The sequence below is a fragment of the Salvelinus alpinus genome, chromosome 4 (genome assembly GCF_045679555.1).
Source record: "Salvelinus alpinus chromosome 4, SLU_Salpinus.1, whole genome shotgun sequence".
Classification (NCBI taxonomy): domain Eukaryota; kingdom Metazoa; phylum Chordata; class Actinopteri; order Salmoniformes; family Salmonidae; genus Salvelinus; species Salvelinus alpinus.
In genome coordinates this window covers 20,682,889-20,697,877 of record NC_092089.1, presented here as the reverse complement: position 1 = coordinate 20,697,877, position 14,989 = coordinate 20,682,889, and the positions used below count along the sequence as shown (strand labels likewise).

The window sequence follows — 14,989 nt, the reverse complement described above, 5'->3', positions numbered from 1 at the left end:
TGGGAATACCTGGTCTAGGGTATCCAGAAGGATGCTGTTGATGTGAGCCATGACCAGCCTTTCAAAGGACTTTGTGGCTACGGAGCGATAATCATTTAGGCAGGTTACATTCGCTTCCTTGGGCACAGGGACTATGGTGGTCTGCTTGAAACATGTAGGAATTACAGACTCAGTCAGGGAGAGGTTGAAAACGTCAGTGAAGACGCTTGTCAGTTGGTCCGCACATACTTTGAGCACACGTCCTGGTAATCCATCTGGCCCCGCGGCTTTGTGAATGTTGACCCGTTTAAAGGTCTTGCTCACATCGGCTACAGAGAGCGTTATCACAGTCATCCAGAACAGCTGGTGCTCTTGTGCATGCTTCAGTGTTGCTTGCCTCAATGCGAACATAAAAAGGCATTTAGCTCGTCTGGTAGGCTCGCGTCACTGGGCAGCTCACGTCTGGGTTTTCCTTTGTAGTCCGCAATAGTTTTCAAGCCCTTGCTTCAGCCACAATTCGGTGGAACATAAGATATTACAGTTCTTAATGTCCCGTTGGTAGGATAATCGAAGATCATCAATTTTATTTTCCAATGATTGCGTGTTAGCAAGTAGAACGGAAGGCAGTGGGAGTTTACTCGCTCGTCTACGGAGTCTCAGAAGACCCGATCTCCCAATACCATTCACACCACAGGATTAGTAATTTCAAGTGAAAAGGTCGAAGTATGGGCCACTGCTAACACCCCTGATTCAACTACTCGCAAAGCTCTTGATTAGTTGAATCAGCTGTGCTACTGCTGGGCTGGAACAAAACATTTCCAGTCCTTGGGATCCCAGAGGAACAGACAGAAAACACAGTCCTAGACAGACAGGTGTCTTACTTCATTATCCCAGCGGAACAGACAGACAGGTGTCTTACTTCATTATCCCAGCGGAACAGACATACAGGTATCTTACTTCATTATCCCAGCGGAACAGACAGACAGGTATCTTACTTCAGTATCCCAGCGGAACAGACAGACAGGTATCTTACTTCATTATCCCAGCGGAACAGACAGACAGGTATCTTACTTCATTATCCCAGCGGAACAGACAGACAGGTATCTTACTTCATTATCCCAGCGGAACAGACAGACAGGTATCTTACTTCATTATCCCAGCGGAACAGACAGACATCTTACTTCATTATCCCAGCGGAACAGACAGACAGGTGTCTTACTTCATTATCCCAGCGGAACAGACAGACAGGTATCTTACTTCATTGAAAGGGGGCTCTGGTCGGGGAAAGCAGGCCGTAGTTTGGGCATGCAGACCGTAGAGCCAGGCATGTCCCCATCCCCCTGGGGGCCAGCCCAATCCAACACCCGCTGAGGCCACAGGCAATGGGACTCCTGCAGGGCCCGCACAGACATGGTGCTCTCACGGTTACTCCCCGGGAGGGTGAACTTGGCAAACTTCATCTTCAAAACCTAAGAGAGCATTTTATTGTCAGTTTTCAAGATGTGCCTTGAGTCATAAAAACTCCCTACAGGACATAACAGACAGAGGTTTGTTTGAGGACCTCTTCACCGATGTCCAGGTTTCCCTGAAAAGCCTGGACCAGGATGGTCCCGTCGAAGCAGACTGACTTCTTCTGGATGCGGACCTTCTTCCCATAGATCAGATTCTTAAGGTAGGCCTTTCCCTAAAGAGCAAAACAAGTCAATGCACATTTTGTGAGCAGAAGGACTCTATTCAAAATACATCACAATGTGTCAACCCATTCACACATATATGACACCAAATACTAAACACTAACCCTTGAGATAAGAATCCTATTTTGCGAGGGGGACCTGCCATATTTCCACATAGACATTAATGACACGGAGAGGAACAGAGTACCTGCAGGAAATGTGCTGAGTCTTGGTCAGTGGACACATTGAAGCCCCGGAACTGGTACTTCTTGGCCAGACAAGGTGCCTGTAGATCCCCTGGCAGCTCCACCAGAGCTGACCGACTGACAAACTCTGTGTTCCCATAGTCAATGTAGGACACGTGAAACTGGACACAAGATGGAGATTGGAATGTCAGTCTGCATCCACAACCTATTCCCTATATTAATGCACTACTTTTGACCAGGGCCTATAGGGATAAGTAATGCACTACAGGGAATAGGGTGCCATTTGGAAACAATGTTTCTTTTAAAGACAAGTTGGATACATAATCAGTCAGCACAACAGCCAGCCTCCTCACGCCAGTCAGCACCATAGCCTCTTCACGCCAGTCAGCACAACAGCCAGCCTCCTCACGCCAGTCAGCACAACAGCCAGCCTCCTCACGCCAGTCAGCACAACAGCCAGCCTCTTCACGCCAGTCAGCACAAAAGCCAGCACAAAAGCCAGCCTCCTCACGCCAGTCAGCACAAAAGCCAGCCTCCTCACGCCAGTCAGCACAACAGCCAGCCACCTCACGCCAGTCAGCACAACAGCCAGCCTCCTCACGCCAGTCAGCACAACAGCCAGCCTCCTCACGCCAGTCAGCACCACAGCCAGCCTCCTCACATCAGTCAGCACCACAGCCAGCCTCCTCACGCCAGTCAGCACAACAGCCAGCCTCCTCACGCCAGTCAGCACCACAGCCAGCCTCCTCACGCCAGTCAGCACAACAGCCAGCCTCCTCACGCCAGTCAGCACCACAGCCAGCCTCCTCACGCCAGTCAGCACCACAGCCAGCCTCCTCACGCCAGTCAGCACCACAGCCAGCCTCCTCACGCCAGTCAGCACAACAGACAGCCTCCTCACGCCAGTCAGCACCACAGCCAGCCTCCTCACGCCAGTCAGCACAACAGCCAGCCTCCTCACGTCAGTCATCACATCAGCCAGCCTCCTCACGTCAGTCAGCACATCAGCCAGCCTCCTCACGCCAGTCATCACATCAGCCAGCCTCCTCACGTCAGTCAGCACATCAGCCAGCCTCCTCACGTCAGTCATCAGCACATCAGCCAGCCTCCTCACATCAGTCAGCACCACAGCCTCCTCATGCCAGTCAGCACATCAGCCAGCCTCCTCACGCCAGTCAGCACCATAGCCTCCTCACAGTCATCATGAACCACAATGATACATTGATAAGCCCCCTCACATCGTGTACTGTAGGCTTTTCCAGACAGCGAGGTGGTCAGTATGTCCCAAATTCCCCATAGGGCTCTGGTCAAATGTAGTGCACTTTATAGGGAATAGGGTGCCATGTGGGTAGTATCCAGACACTCATTGACTCACATTATCAGTCTGCTGCAGGACCTTGCACCTGTACCAATAGCTGTCCTCAGAGAAGACTGCCCCATAAATCTAGATGCAAACACAAGATAGATGCAATGTATGAATCCAATGATAATGGTCTCTCTTCTCCATCCCCCAAGTCTAGCTGCTACCTTTCTTTACCTTCTGAGGATTGGGAGTTCCAAGTAACCTTGGGGCTGTTGGGCATTTGTCTGCCAAGGCATTTCTTATGTTTTCAATGGCTTGATCGTCCTTGACATTCTACAACACATAACAAACAAACATATGGGAGTTTACTGTGTGTACATGTTTGGGTTACATTTCTTTGGTGTTCTTGTGTAAATCAAATGACTCAATCAACAGGTGAAATGTTCAACCAAAGTTCTAACGTTAATGAATTCAATAGTGGGCTGTGCTACGTGTAGTTAGTTACGTTACCTGTGCCCAAAACGTGCTGGCATCCAACACGTGTGTTACACCAACAAGCTCCACTAAAATTAAATGAAACCAGTATTAATACGTGAAGGATATTTTTCATAATTAAGTGGATAGTTATAGAAATATTTAGACGACAAAAAAAATACTCACTATTCTCACCGTCCATCATTCATTGGTCTATGTTAATAGGTTGATTGGCTGTGATGTACAAAACACAACATGATTATGCGCTAGCATGCATGGCTACGGCTCCCTGGCTAGGCCAACGTGAAATCTATCAATTTATAAATTCAAGTTTTTGGAGAAATAATTTGTTCTAAAAAAACAGATGTTGTCCATGAAATAGACAAAAATACATGTTTAATTACAGTTGGTCAACCTAATAATCTCACCTGTTTGGACCTTGATATGCGTCTTCTGTAAACGAAAAAAATGTATGCACTTTTGAGAAAATGAATGCTGAGGTCAAGCGGTTCATGAAAAAACGGGCACGCCCGAAGGCATTTTTTTCTGTGATACTCTACAGTGGGTCTCTTAGCAGGTGTAAATAATGTGTAGTACATATTAAAGCGATAAGGCACGAGGGGGTGTGGTATATTGCCAATATACCATGGCCAAGGGCTGTTCTTAACCTGACGCAACGCGGAGCGCCTCTGATCTGGCGGACTCACTAAACACATACTTCGTTTGTAAATAATGTCTGAGTGTTGGACCACGCCCCTGGCTTTTCGTAAATTAAAAACACAAGAAAATGCTTTATATAAGAAATCTAATTATTTATACTTTTACTTTTGATGCTTAAGTATATTTTTACTCAAGTAGTATTTTACTGGGTGACTATCACTTTTATTTGAGTCATTTTCTCTTAAGGTATCTTTACTCTTACTCAAGTATGAAACTGTGGTACTTTTTCCACCACTGATCGTTCTTAAGTTACAAGGAGCTGCACAAGACCATATTTTGTTTAGCTTTATACACTGACTATAGCCAACAAACAATTGTTCTGTTGTTTATATACCAAGCTCTGCACCAGATGATGTCACTGTTACCATCTACTGAATGTAATAATGTGTGGCTAGCCAGGAGTCATCATGAACAATACAATATCTTATGAAAAGTATTTTTGATATGAATTCTTTAATAAAATTCAGTCTTCTGATGAAATGCCCAAACAACCATTGCCACTGAATCCCCCTCCCCATTTGCATCAATACATCTTAACACACACAAAAACACCCTAAACCCCTAGCTCCATTCCAGTGCAAACATTAACCATGATTGTAAGACACTTCTTCTTGTGTCATCTAGTCTGCATAGCAGACTGGTTTATAATGGTAACAAAGATCAAAGCTTAGAGGACAACTTCAATTTACAGGCTGAATTCAACCAGTAACTGCAGTTTTCAACATTTGAAATGAGCCCCAAATGGTACGCTGCTTTTCCCTACAGGGCCCATAGGACTCCGGTCAAAAGTAGTGCACTATAAAGGGAATAGGTCTGGTCAAAAGTAGTGCACTATAAAGGGAATAGGGTGCCATTTAAGAAGCAGACTCAGTGTCTCTTCTTTTCAATAAATAACACTCCAGTCTCAACAGTTCTTTAATTGTTGAGTCACTTGGTGACATTGACATCGGCTCCATATATGAAGTCCTCTGGGAGCGTCTCAACAGGGATGGAGCTCAACTGTTCATCAAGAGAACGCAGTGTCCACAGCTTCTCCAGTTCATACACCTCTCTGGTCTCTGGTAGCATGAAGTGGACCACCATCCTTCCTACAGGGGGGAAAGGAGAGAGGGAGAGAGAGAAAAGGGAGACAGAGAGAGAAGGGAGAGAGAGACAGAGAAGGGAGAGAGAGACAGAGACAGAGAGGAGACAGAGAGAGGAGACAGAGAGAGCAATGGGATTAGCAAGTAAGAAATTGACATTTTCACAAATGTAATAACCGTACCTTATTAACCACATGTAACAGTTTAGCTTCTGTCCCTCTCCTCGCCCCTACCTGGGCTAGAACCAGGGACCCTCTGCACACATCAACAACAGTCACCCACGAAGCATCGTTACCCATCGCGTCACAAAAGCCGAGGCCCTTGCAGAGCAAGGGGAACAACTACTTCAAGGCCTCAGAGCGAGTGATGTCACCGATTGAAACGCTATTAGCGCGCACCACCGCTAACTAGCTAGTCATTTCACATCGGTTACACACATATTCTGAGAAGATATATCAGTGTAATATTTCTAGAGACCATCAGTGTGTTATTTCAGTAAATGATTCTAATCTTCATGTACTATAATCCACAGCCAGGAGCAGATCATCAAACATACCAAAGTCAATGCACATCCAGTCTTCTGCATCCTTTCCCTCAATCTTGGCATGTGGGTCCCCATCTTTCTTCATATATTTGTACTGACAAAATATGAAACATGTATTTATTACAACACAGTGGTGCCAAATGTACATGGTGTTTTCTGCACAGCTTTGACCAGCAGCACCATTATTCACATGTTCCAAATACATGTTAATTCACATGTTACTCAAAATTTGAGTAACTTTTCCAGAAATTCCCAGGTTTCCTGCTTATTCCCTTCGGATTCTGTGATTCTTCCTACCAGGATTTCTGGAAAACCTGGAAATTTGGGGAAAGTTACCGGAATTTTGCAAACCTACAATTGATTCAATAAAGGAATTACCACTTTAATGGCGTAGAGGGCCATGGCACGGAGGTGTCTTGAGGAGGACCCGCTGACAACGATGAAGTAGTCTGTGTACTTGATGTCCTCAGGCACCTTGATGACACAGATGTCTGCTGCATTCTCCTGGCGGAGCAGGGACACCAACACGTCCATGTTAAAGTCCTCCTGCGGGTTTCCTACAGCAAGGAGAGAGGGAGGATCTAAACAGTCATTCAGTATGTGCATTCGTAATACACTAGCCTGGGTGTATTGTATCAGTAACAAAGTAAAGGAAGTTTCATTTAAAATGTTACATAGAATCTCTCCTGTGAAACACGTTTTGGAAAGATTCAAGCTACATATTGACTATAACTGTGATTTCTGTGGAATGGAAAAGGAGACGATTTTGCATTTGTTTTTTGCCTGTATTTATAGTAGAATGTTTTGGAGGTGGTGTTTTGGAGGTGAGTAAACTCCGACAGTTATCCCTATATGAAGCTTTATAATTGGTCTACAGAAAAGTGTCATGCACAACCCTGTAATTTCGAAAAAATACGTAACGAACTTTAACACGAAGAGGCAGGTATGGCGCTTAGCTAGATCAGATAGTGTGACTTTGTAATTGAATTGGGTGCCTTGTAACCATGTCATTAACGTTACTCACACTGCTAACGTTAGCTAGCTAATTATCTGATTGAGTCAATTTTAGTTCTACTTACTTTTGCTTGAGTCACTCTGCATCTCATATTCATCTTGTTGTGCCAGAAGCTTGCCAGGGCTGTCCAATTTTAAAACATTCTCTTCATTATGTAAATCGGCGTAATATCGTCTAATACCGTTGTAAAATGCAGAGAGGTGTGGATGCAATTGTTGAGAGGCAAGACATGTGTTACGTCGATACAAAAATGATGTGCTGCGCCGCGCTTTTGAAATTAAACACGCACCTCTAACGACACCAGTATACCCTCGAATAACATTATGTGAAAGTATCTGAGAGAGAAATTGCCTAGAACAATTTAGTACACACATGATTTAGCTATCGTGTCATTGCCATCAAAACGCATGTGATTTGTTTGTTTTTCCAAGGACTGTCTAGAAACAGGAAGTGTTTCTGATTCCAGGACTCTGATTGGTTGAGGTGTTTTCTTCGCTGTTTACGCCTCCTTCCGTACAGTACTCCTCCTGGATGCGCTTTACCGCCGCCTAATGTACAGGAGTGGGACTTTGAAGTAGCATACCAAATAATATTGCTCTCGTTTCAGCTATAAAACATTTAAATATTTAATCTCTCTCTAAATCCATACAATCAACTTCTTATAAAGGTTTCAGAATGCATCCATATTTATCAAATTGTGTTACTGTTTTAATCTGTTTCACCACCCCCTCCACACAACAAATATTCTTCAAATATTTATTTTTACCACCTTTGTAATCAGTAAGAGAGTCAAACATTTGGTGCATTTCAGTGAGATCATTTATTTTCCACAGGCATTATCGTGAAATCAGAGTGAAAAAATATAAAATATTTTCAGTACCAACAATTTACCAAAAGTAAGATTGACTGTATAAAATGGAGTTATCAATGCCCCGGACCTGAAAAGGCCCACATGTATATATAACTCAGTGTGTCATGTCATTACTCAGCTTACATTTGGTCTCTGTATGCAGCACCAGCAAATCAATATCAGTTTTAATCCAGCAGCTATCAGACAATGGTATTGTCCAAAACTGTATCTTATTCCCCATAGGGCTCTGACAAAAGTAGTGCACTATATAGGGAGTCATTTGGGATGCCTTACCATCTCTATATAGGGAATAAGGTGCCATTTGGGATGCCCTACCATCTCTATATAGGGAATAGGGTGCCATTTGGGATGCCCATTCCATCTCTCTGACTGAGGATACAGGCCAGCTCACCCCCAACATAACCCCTTGGCATTTTTCATTGGTCTGTTTACTTTGTAATTGTTGCTGTGAAAATTGTTGTACCCGTGTGGTGCATAGTAGATGTCTGCATCCCAAATGGCACCCATAGGACTTTGGTCAAAAGTAGTGCACTATATAGGGAATAGTGTGCCATTTGGAATGAAGTACATATCTTTCCCTTCTCCCCAAATGGATTCAGGCTTGGGTTGTCACTCATTCGGACTGGGCAGTGTCTGAGTCCAGGAACACATTGAGCCTCAGGCCCACTGGAATGTGGTCGGTGAGGCCAGCAAGCTGGGTCACAAAGGTGAACTCCTCAATTTCCTATAGCAGAGAAAGAAAAAGATGCAATAACACCAGAGTTAATAATAGACCCACACATTGTGACGCCCGCAGCCAGCTAGACACACGCTGTTGTGACGCCCGCAGCCAGCCAGACACACGCTGTTGTGACGCCCGCAGCCAGCCAGACACACGCTGTTGTGACGCCCGCAGCCAGCCAGACACACGCTGTTGTGACGCCCGCAGCCAGCCAGACACACGCTGTTGTGACGCCCGCAGCCAGCCAGACACACGCTGTTGTGACGCCTGCAGCCAGCCAGACACGCGCTGTTGTGACGCCTGCAGCCAGCCAGACACACGCCGTTTTGACGCCTGCAGCCAGCCAGACACACGCTGTTGTATTTCCTAGAACACATCCTCATGGTGTTCCAAGCAATCATTTCAATAACACAGGTGGAGGTCAGGAGTGTGGAGAGGAGAACATGAAGGAAGTGGACTCTTCTATACAGCTGAATGAGAAGGCAGGTATCTGATAGCTAGCTCATGTTAGCTAACCTAGCTAGCTAACCAGAGAGGGGAAAAGTATGGAAACACTTACAGTTCGGCAGTGCTTGGAGATGGAGCTCTCTCTGTAGAGGATGTAGTCGATGCGGCGCCCCACCCAAGGCTGACCCAACTCAGGGTAGACCATGGGACAGCCTTCCAGGGCCACAGGAGAGGAGATGTACTGCTTCCTCAACTCCTCTCTCTCCAGGGTCCTAGAGACAGGGAAGGGATCAGGGGAACTTAGGACGTCCCAAACGACACCTTATTCCATATCAAATCATATATAATTGGTCACATACGCGTGTTTAGCAGATATTATTGCGGATGTAGCGAAATGCTTGTGTTTCTAGCTCCAACAGTGCAGTAATATCTAACACACACAATCTAAAGTAAAGGAATTAAAAAATATATAAATAGTTGGATGAGCAATGTCAGAGAGACATTGACTAAGATACAGTAGAATAGGATAGAATACCGTATATTAAAAAATATGTAAACATTATTAAAGTGACTAGTGTTCTAAATGATTAAAGTGGCCAGTGGTTTCAATGTGTTGTAGTGCACTGTTTTGACCAGGGCCCATTGACTACATCCAGTGAATGCAGTCTGAGGGATAGCATACCTTTGAAGATTCTCTGGGGTCCTTACATCCTCATGATACAGAGTAGGCTGTTCCAGCAAAGTGCCTGAACGATATAACATAAGAAAACATTTTTGTCCATTTCCACAGATGTGCCTTGGCAAAAACATTTTTTTTTTTTTTTAAATAAACTCCTTACAAGACATAAAACAGACAATATAGTTAACATGGGCTGGGGCCTGTACAGGAGACTGACTATACAAGAGGTTAAAAACATTATTCATGTCACATAAATGTGCACAAGAGGACATCAAGAGGAACTTAATGACTTGTAGGCCTGTATGTCAGCTATGTATCCCAAATGGCACCTTATTTCTAAATAGTACACTACTTACCTATGGGCCCTGGACAAAAGTAGTACACTGTATAGTGAATAGGATGCCATTTGGGACGCACAATCTAAAGATAGTGCAACAGTCCAACTCACCAATGACCCAGGGCTTCTCCTGTCCCGGCCCGGCCCTGCAGGGGTCTCTGTACTCCTCAAACAGACTGTGCCTCTGTTCTAGACTGTCATCTGACCAAGGACCAACACACAGAAACATGGAACAATGTGGAAACCTGTTGCACGACATCAAGCCCACACAGATACCCATCTATAGAAGACAAACTGCATGCAGAGCCAATGTACTCTGTACGTAGACAGAACGGTATCCAAAAATGACACCCTATTCCCTATATAGTGTACTACATTTGACCAAGGCCCATAGGGCTCTCATCAAAAGTAGTGCACTGTATAGAGAATAGGATTCAATTTGGGACGCAGACATACCAGGTGAGCAGTTGTCGAAGTTGAAATCCCCAGAAAGCACGTCAAACACGACCACCTCATCAGGCTTGCTATTGGTCACCTGGAACTCCTTGATCCACTTGGTGAGCATGTTGAGCTGCTCACAGCGGATCTCCCCTTCACCTGCTCAGCCAATCACAGGACACACAGGGATCAGTTCTCTCAACACTATTGACCCCATTACAATACAAGCAGAGAGAGACTGGTGCTGGACAGATAATTACTGCGTCCCAAATCAAAGTTTATTGGTCACGTACAGAGTTAAGCAGATGTTACAGCGGGTGCAGTGAAATGCGTGTACTACTAGCTTTTAACAGGGCAGTAAAATGTCAAACAAGTACACAAATAACGAAAAACAAAACAATTTTAGAAAACCCAATTAACTGTCAGATTCTGGCTTGAAATATACTTATTCCTGTCACCATATTAGACCTTATTGATTACTTTACATGTATAAAATAACTGTATGTTAGGGGTCAATTAAGGAAGAATAGGAACTTTGTTTATGGAAAGTTACCGAGCGAGACAATGGGAAGTACAGAAAGTTTCTGTCTGTTTAAACATGTTATTGCTGAATAGTAATATTTCAAAAGGAAGGAGGTACAGAACAACAGTCTAGTCTCAGTACCTGACAAGGCAGGCCAGCTGCTGTGGAACTCAATAAGGTGAACAGTTGAAGAGAGAAGAAATCTCTGGGAGGGGGGGCCAGAGGGGCCCACCCCGAAGACCAGCTAACTACAGTCCTATCACACACACACACACTCTACTGAAGGTTCTAGACTCATGCAGGGCCATGACAACACCAGTAAGAGGAACAGATTTAGTTCCTGCCTAGCAACAGAGACGGATTGTTTATCTTAGTCATAAAAGGGAGGTGACTCCTAGTCAGTAGGTATAGATATGTACTTGTATGTTGTGCTTGCAGCTGAGGCACCCAGTGGGTTGAATAAACGTGGCTTTTCTCTAGTCGTCCGTTTGAGTTTTTACTCTGTCTGTTCAGAACCTAAACATAACACTATCATAAAACAAATGCAATCTGTGCATATATACACACCAAAAATATATACTAAGAGTGATATGTACAGCAGTAGACACTGTATATTACAGTGCGCTATGTCAGGAATCCAGTATATAAATGTGTGGTGTGCATAAACAGTGGAGATAAAAAAAACATGAGCTGGCGCACGCCCAGAATAATAGTTTGTGTGGAGGTGCTGACTAACGGCGAATAAACTATCAAAATAAAGAAAGTCGCACACTCCATGTATAAACTCCCAGCAATTTAATGGGTATTTACCAACGTTTTGGCATCCTTGTGCCTTCCTCAGAGTGCATAAACAGTGTTACTACAATGCAATGTACAGTAGTAGCTCAATGATAATGAGCTATGTGAGAAGTTGTGCTGTAAATAGAGAAGAGGCGGCCATTTTGGATTAAGTTTAAAAATGAATGAAGATGACTTGCCTTCAGGTGCATGGAGGTGTGTGCAGTTAAAATATCCAACCAGCTTCTTCTCTTTCTGATTCTGGCCAACTAGCACCTGGGAACACCCACAAACCATTACTTCACCACCGGGTATGAACTGTGTTGTTGATGTTTAACCCATGGTAAAATGGAGCGGCCGTTATCATTACAATAACTCAATACAGTAGGAACGTTAACGGCAACCAGATGACACTACATTTACATTTGAGTCATTTACCAGACACTCTTCTCCAGAGAGACTTACAGTCAGTGCATTCAACTAAAGTTAGTAGGAAAAAAACAACCACATTTCACAGTTATTATAAGCAGAAAAAACCCTAAGTGCAGGCGAGAGGTGAGAAAGACAAGAGCTATAATGACAGTGAGTGGCATAGAATTACAAATTAGAACTGTATTTCTCCTTAATTTAATCAAAATGGCTGCCAATATCAGCCCATTGACTTCATCCCTTCTAGTAATGTAATAGGATCTCTGTGGTGAGTGGTACCTTGGCAGAGAGCAGACCTTTAGCAGCCAGGGCGTCCTCCCCCCGGCCGTTAGGGAAGCAGTGGTACTGGGCCTCCAGCACTGGGTAACGGCTGGCCAGGAACAGGCCGCTGTTGAAGAACTTAAAGGAGGAGCAGCTGCCGGGAGGCTGGCAGGCGTACACCCCTACATCATACAGTATGTGGTTGAACAGGGGCCCCAGGGTGTTGGTCAGCTTCACAGCTGCCCTCTTATCAAACACCTCCTCCAGACACAGGATGTCCACATTGGCCGGGAAGAGAGAGGACACCTCCCAGGGCACGTCATCTGGCCCAGCCTGACCGCGCTGGGCGACCCCCTGAGTGCGTAGGGCCCGCGGAGGGTTCCTGTGGCCCTTCCGGTCCTGCTGATTGGAGTTGTGGTTGGTGTTGATGACGGGGGCGGGAGAATGGGAAGACTCCTCAGTGTCGTCACAGGGCACGTACACCACATAGTTTGAGTCACTGGGCTTGGGGGGCGTCGTTGTTGGGACCGCTCCGTCAGCTTGGTCCTCGTCTGAATGGGCCTGGGGTGGTGGCTGGCAGGCTGGGTCTGTAGAGCCGTATGAGGCAGGGCTGGTGGTGGAGGGGCCGGGGAGCAGGCTACTGGAGGGGCTGAGGGTGCCACAGCTACTGGGAGAGTCCACGAAGATGCGGATGTGTGGCCGGTTCACGCCCTGCACGATGCTCCGGCCGATGGCGGTGGCACGGCGCTGCGTGTGCCCCAGGTTGTTGAAGCGCGCGATGCCGTCCGGCAATAGGCACAGGTTGGCAGTAGCAAAACCAAAAGTGGCCTTGTTGGCCCCTGCCTCAAAGCCCAGGTTCCTCTCCCCCTCCTCGGCTGGTGCTGGCCTCGATGGTGGCTCCTGGTGGTAGGAGAAGGGCCTTCGGGCGGCCTGGAGGGGGGCCCAAAGCAGGAACCCCAGGAAGGCCAGGGGAGCCGTGACCAGGAAGAGGGCGAGGAAGAGGATGAAGCCGAAGAACACCTTGAGAGGGTGGAGGTAACACTCCTGCTCTTGCCGCTGGGTGCGTTCCAGGCTGGTGGACATGCAGACGGCAATGAGGCGGTCCAGGAACCAGAAGCAGGGCAGGATGAGACCCCAGCTCACTGCATGGAGGCCCTCCACAAAGCAGTTGGGGAATGGGGACTCCCGCAGAGACATGCCTCCCTCCTTCAGTCACCTCTGGACACAAATAGGGAGAGCAGGCATCAGGGCTCCCAGCTGCTCACCTCAAGCTGGTTATTCACCATCTGACTGAGACTGCAATCTACTGGAAGTAAACGTAGAACACAACACACAGACAGGACATGTAGAGGGTGTTTTCAGACCTTTCCTGGCTCCAATAGTGAGGTAAATCAATAGTGCATGAAGTTGCGTGGTTGTCAAGGAAATGACTCCCGTTCGGGAAACCAGAATCAACCCAAGGGGGCTGGGCGACAGCTGGTGCGTCATAGTACACGGGATCAATTGGAGTAGAAAGGCAGATTACATTGGCTTACTGGGCTGTGCGCACATGAAGGGCTGGGTTGGTGGATAGACAGACATTGTTGGAAAGGAGGGCAAGAGGAGAAGAATATACGGGTATCTTACCCAAACTACTGTTAATCCAGACGTCACCATCTGCACGAATTCACTAATCGCTATAGCGACAGATGTGTAGTATACTACTAGTGGTCGGTGCAACGTTCAAAATAGTCCACACAAAGGCTCCAAAGAGACCCACACTTTCCGACAATGACGCCCGTCCTGAGTGCGCGCATTTCTGCTGACACTGTCATGCCAACCAACATCAGTCATGAATGAATGTGATATCGATTGATTCTCAAGTTCTCGTTGTGTGTGTGCTTGTTACTTTGAAATGATCGACTCGCCCCAAATGCTGTTCTCACAACTGACGTGGCGTGGTTAGCTAGCTAGCCAGCTAACGTTAACTTGGGAGTACTAACGTTACCTGGCTAATTCAACTAGTTTGAAAATGTTCACTAATTTGGGCTAGGTAGCAGGTGCTCACATGCACAATGTATCATTCATAAACAAGACAATTTTGTCTTACACATTTGCATAGCCACACGTTCGTGGACTAATGTTAGCTACGATCTAGCTAAAATAGTTTAGCTAGGTTAGCAAACGTTAACATGAGCTATGCACCTATATTCTTACCTGTCTGCGTAGAAGAGTCCACTTCATTCATAAAATGTGAATTTATCCGTCTAAATACATGTAACCATGGCTACTGCTAAGTTGGCCTTGTCATTCTGTTGATATTTTTCATTCAATATTCCTGTATAAAACAGAATACAAGGATTCCAGCGACCAGTTTACTACTTGTCCCGCTCGGGGAGTAGCCAACTCCAGTCTAGACAGTTTGCGCGTGCATGCTGCTTATTTCCCACCGTGTGCGTGCTCGTCTGAAATGACAAGTGAGCTGAACATATTTCCTTATATGAACAGTAAAAGGGTTATTAAGCGTGGAT

The 14,989-nt window shown here is 45.8% G+C and overlaps 3 protein-coding genes across 11 annotated transcripts in view; all 3 read right to left on the bottom strand.

The window, feature by feature from the left end:
• The window catches only part of stk31 (serine/threonine kinase 31), a 33,368-nt gene extending 29,181 nt beyond the window's left edge, over window positions 1-4,187 (bottom strand). For all 4 annotated transcript variants that reach the window (XM_071395954.1, XM_071395953.1, XM_071395956.1 and 1 more), the window contains exons 1-8: window positions 4,064-4,187; window positions 3,822-3,869; window positions 3,672-3,724; window positions 3,396-3,494; window positions 3,234-3,302; window positions 1,861-2,019; window positions 1,541-1,663; window positions 1,237-1,448 (exon numbers count right to left, since the gene is read on the bottom strand). In XM_071395954.1, coding sequence (XP_071252055.1) covers window positions 1,237-1,448; window positions 1,541-1,663; window positions 1,861-2,019; window positions 3,234-3,302; window positions 3,396-3,494; window positions 3,672-3,724; window positions 3,822-3,840 — 734 coding nt within the window. In that variant the 5' untranslated portion in view covers window positions 3,841-3,869; window positions 4,064-4,187. The remainder of the gene's footprint in view (window positions 1-1,236; window positions 1,449-1,540; window positions 1,664-1,860; window positions 2,020-3,233; window positions 3,303-3,395; window positions 3,495-3,671; window positions 3,725-3,821; window positions 3,870-4,063) is intronic.
• Window positions 4,188-4,789: 602 nt separating this feature from the next.
• Window positions 4,790-7,479, bottom strand: malsu1 (mitochondrial assembly of ribosomal large subunit 1). Of its 2 annotated transcripts, none has more exons than XM_071395958.1 (4): window positions 7,061-7,479; window positions 6,360-6,562; window positions 5,994-6,075; window positions 4,790-5,443 (listed from the first exon to the last, which is right to left on the bottom strand). In XM_071395958.1, exons 1-4 carry the CDS (start codon window positions 7,368-7,370, stop codon window positions 5,283-5,285), a joined length of 756 nt encoding a protein of 251 aa, XP_071252059.1. In that variant the 5' UTR covers window positions 7,371-7,479; the 3' UTR covers window positions 4,790-5,282. The 2 variants fall into 2 exon arrangements, with proteins under 2 accessions (XP_071252059.1, XP_071252060.1); XM_071395959.1 differs by having other exon boundaries at window positions 6,360-6,538; window positions 7,061-7,460.
• Window positions 7,480-7,798: 319 nt separating this feature from the next.
• On the bottom strand, window positions 7,799-14,929 carry smpd5 (sphingomyelin phosphodiesterase 5). 5 transcript variants are annotated; one of them, XR_011674526.1, is made up of 9 exons: window positions 14,676-14,929; window positions 12,498-13,782; window positions 11,990-12,065; window positions 10,508-10,648; window positions 10,163-10,252; window positions 9,718-9,781; window positions 9,148-9,307; window positions 8,178-8,591; window positions 7,799-8,135 (listed from the first exon to the last, which is right to left on the bottom strand). XR_011674526.1 is itself a non-coding variant. In XM_071395945.1 (8 exons), the coding sequence occupies exons 2-8, from the start codon at window positions 13,674-13,676 to the stop codon at window positions 8,481-8,483; spliced, it is 1,821 nt and encodes a 606-aa protein (XP_071252046.1). In that variant the 5' UTR covers window positions 13,677-13,782; window positions 14,676-14,929; the 3' UTR covers window positions 7,799-8,480. The 5 variants fall into 5 exon arrangements, 3 of the variants coding, with proteins under 3 accessions (XP_071252046.1, XP_071252045.1, XP_071252048.1); XR_011674525.1 differs by having other exon boundaries at window positions 12,498-13,785; window positions 14,676-14,897; XM_071395945.1 differs by having other exon boundaries at window positions 7,799-8,591.
• Window positions 14,930-14,989: the final 60 nt, after the last annotated feature.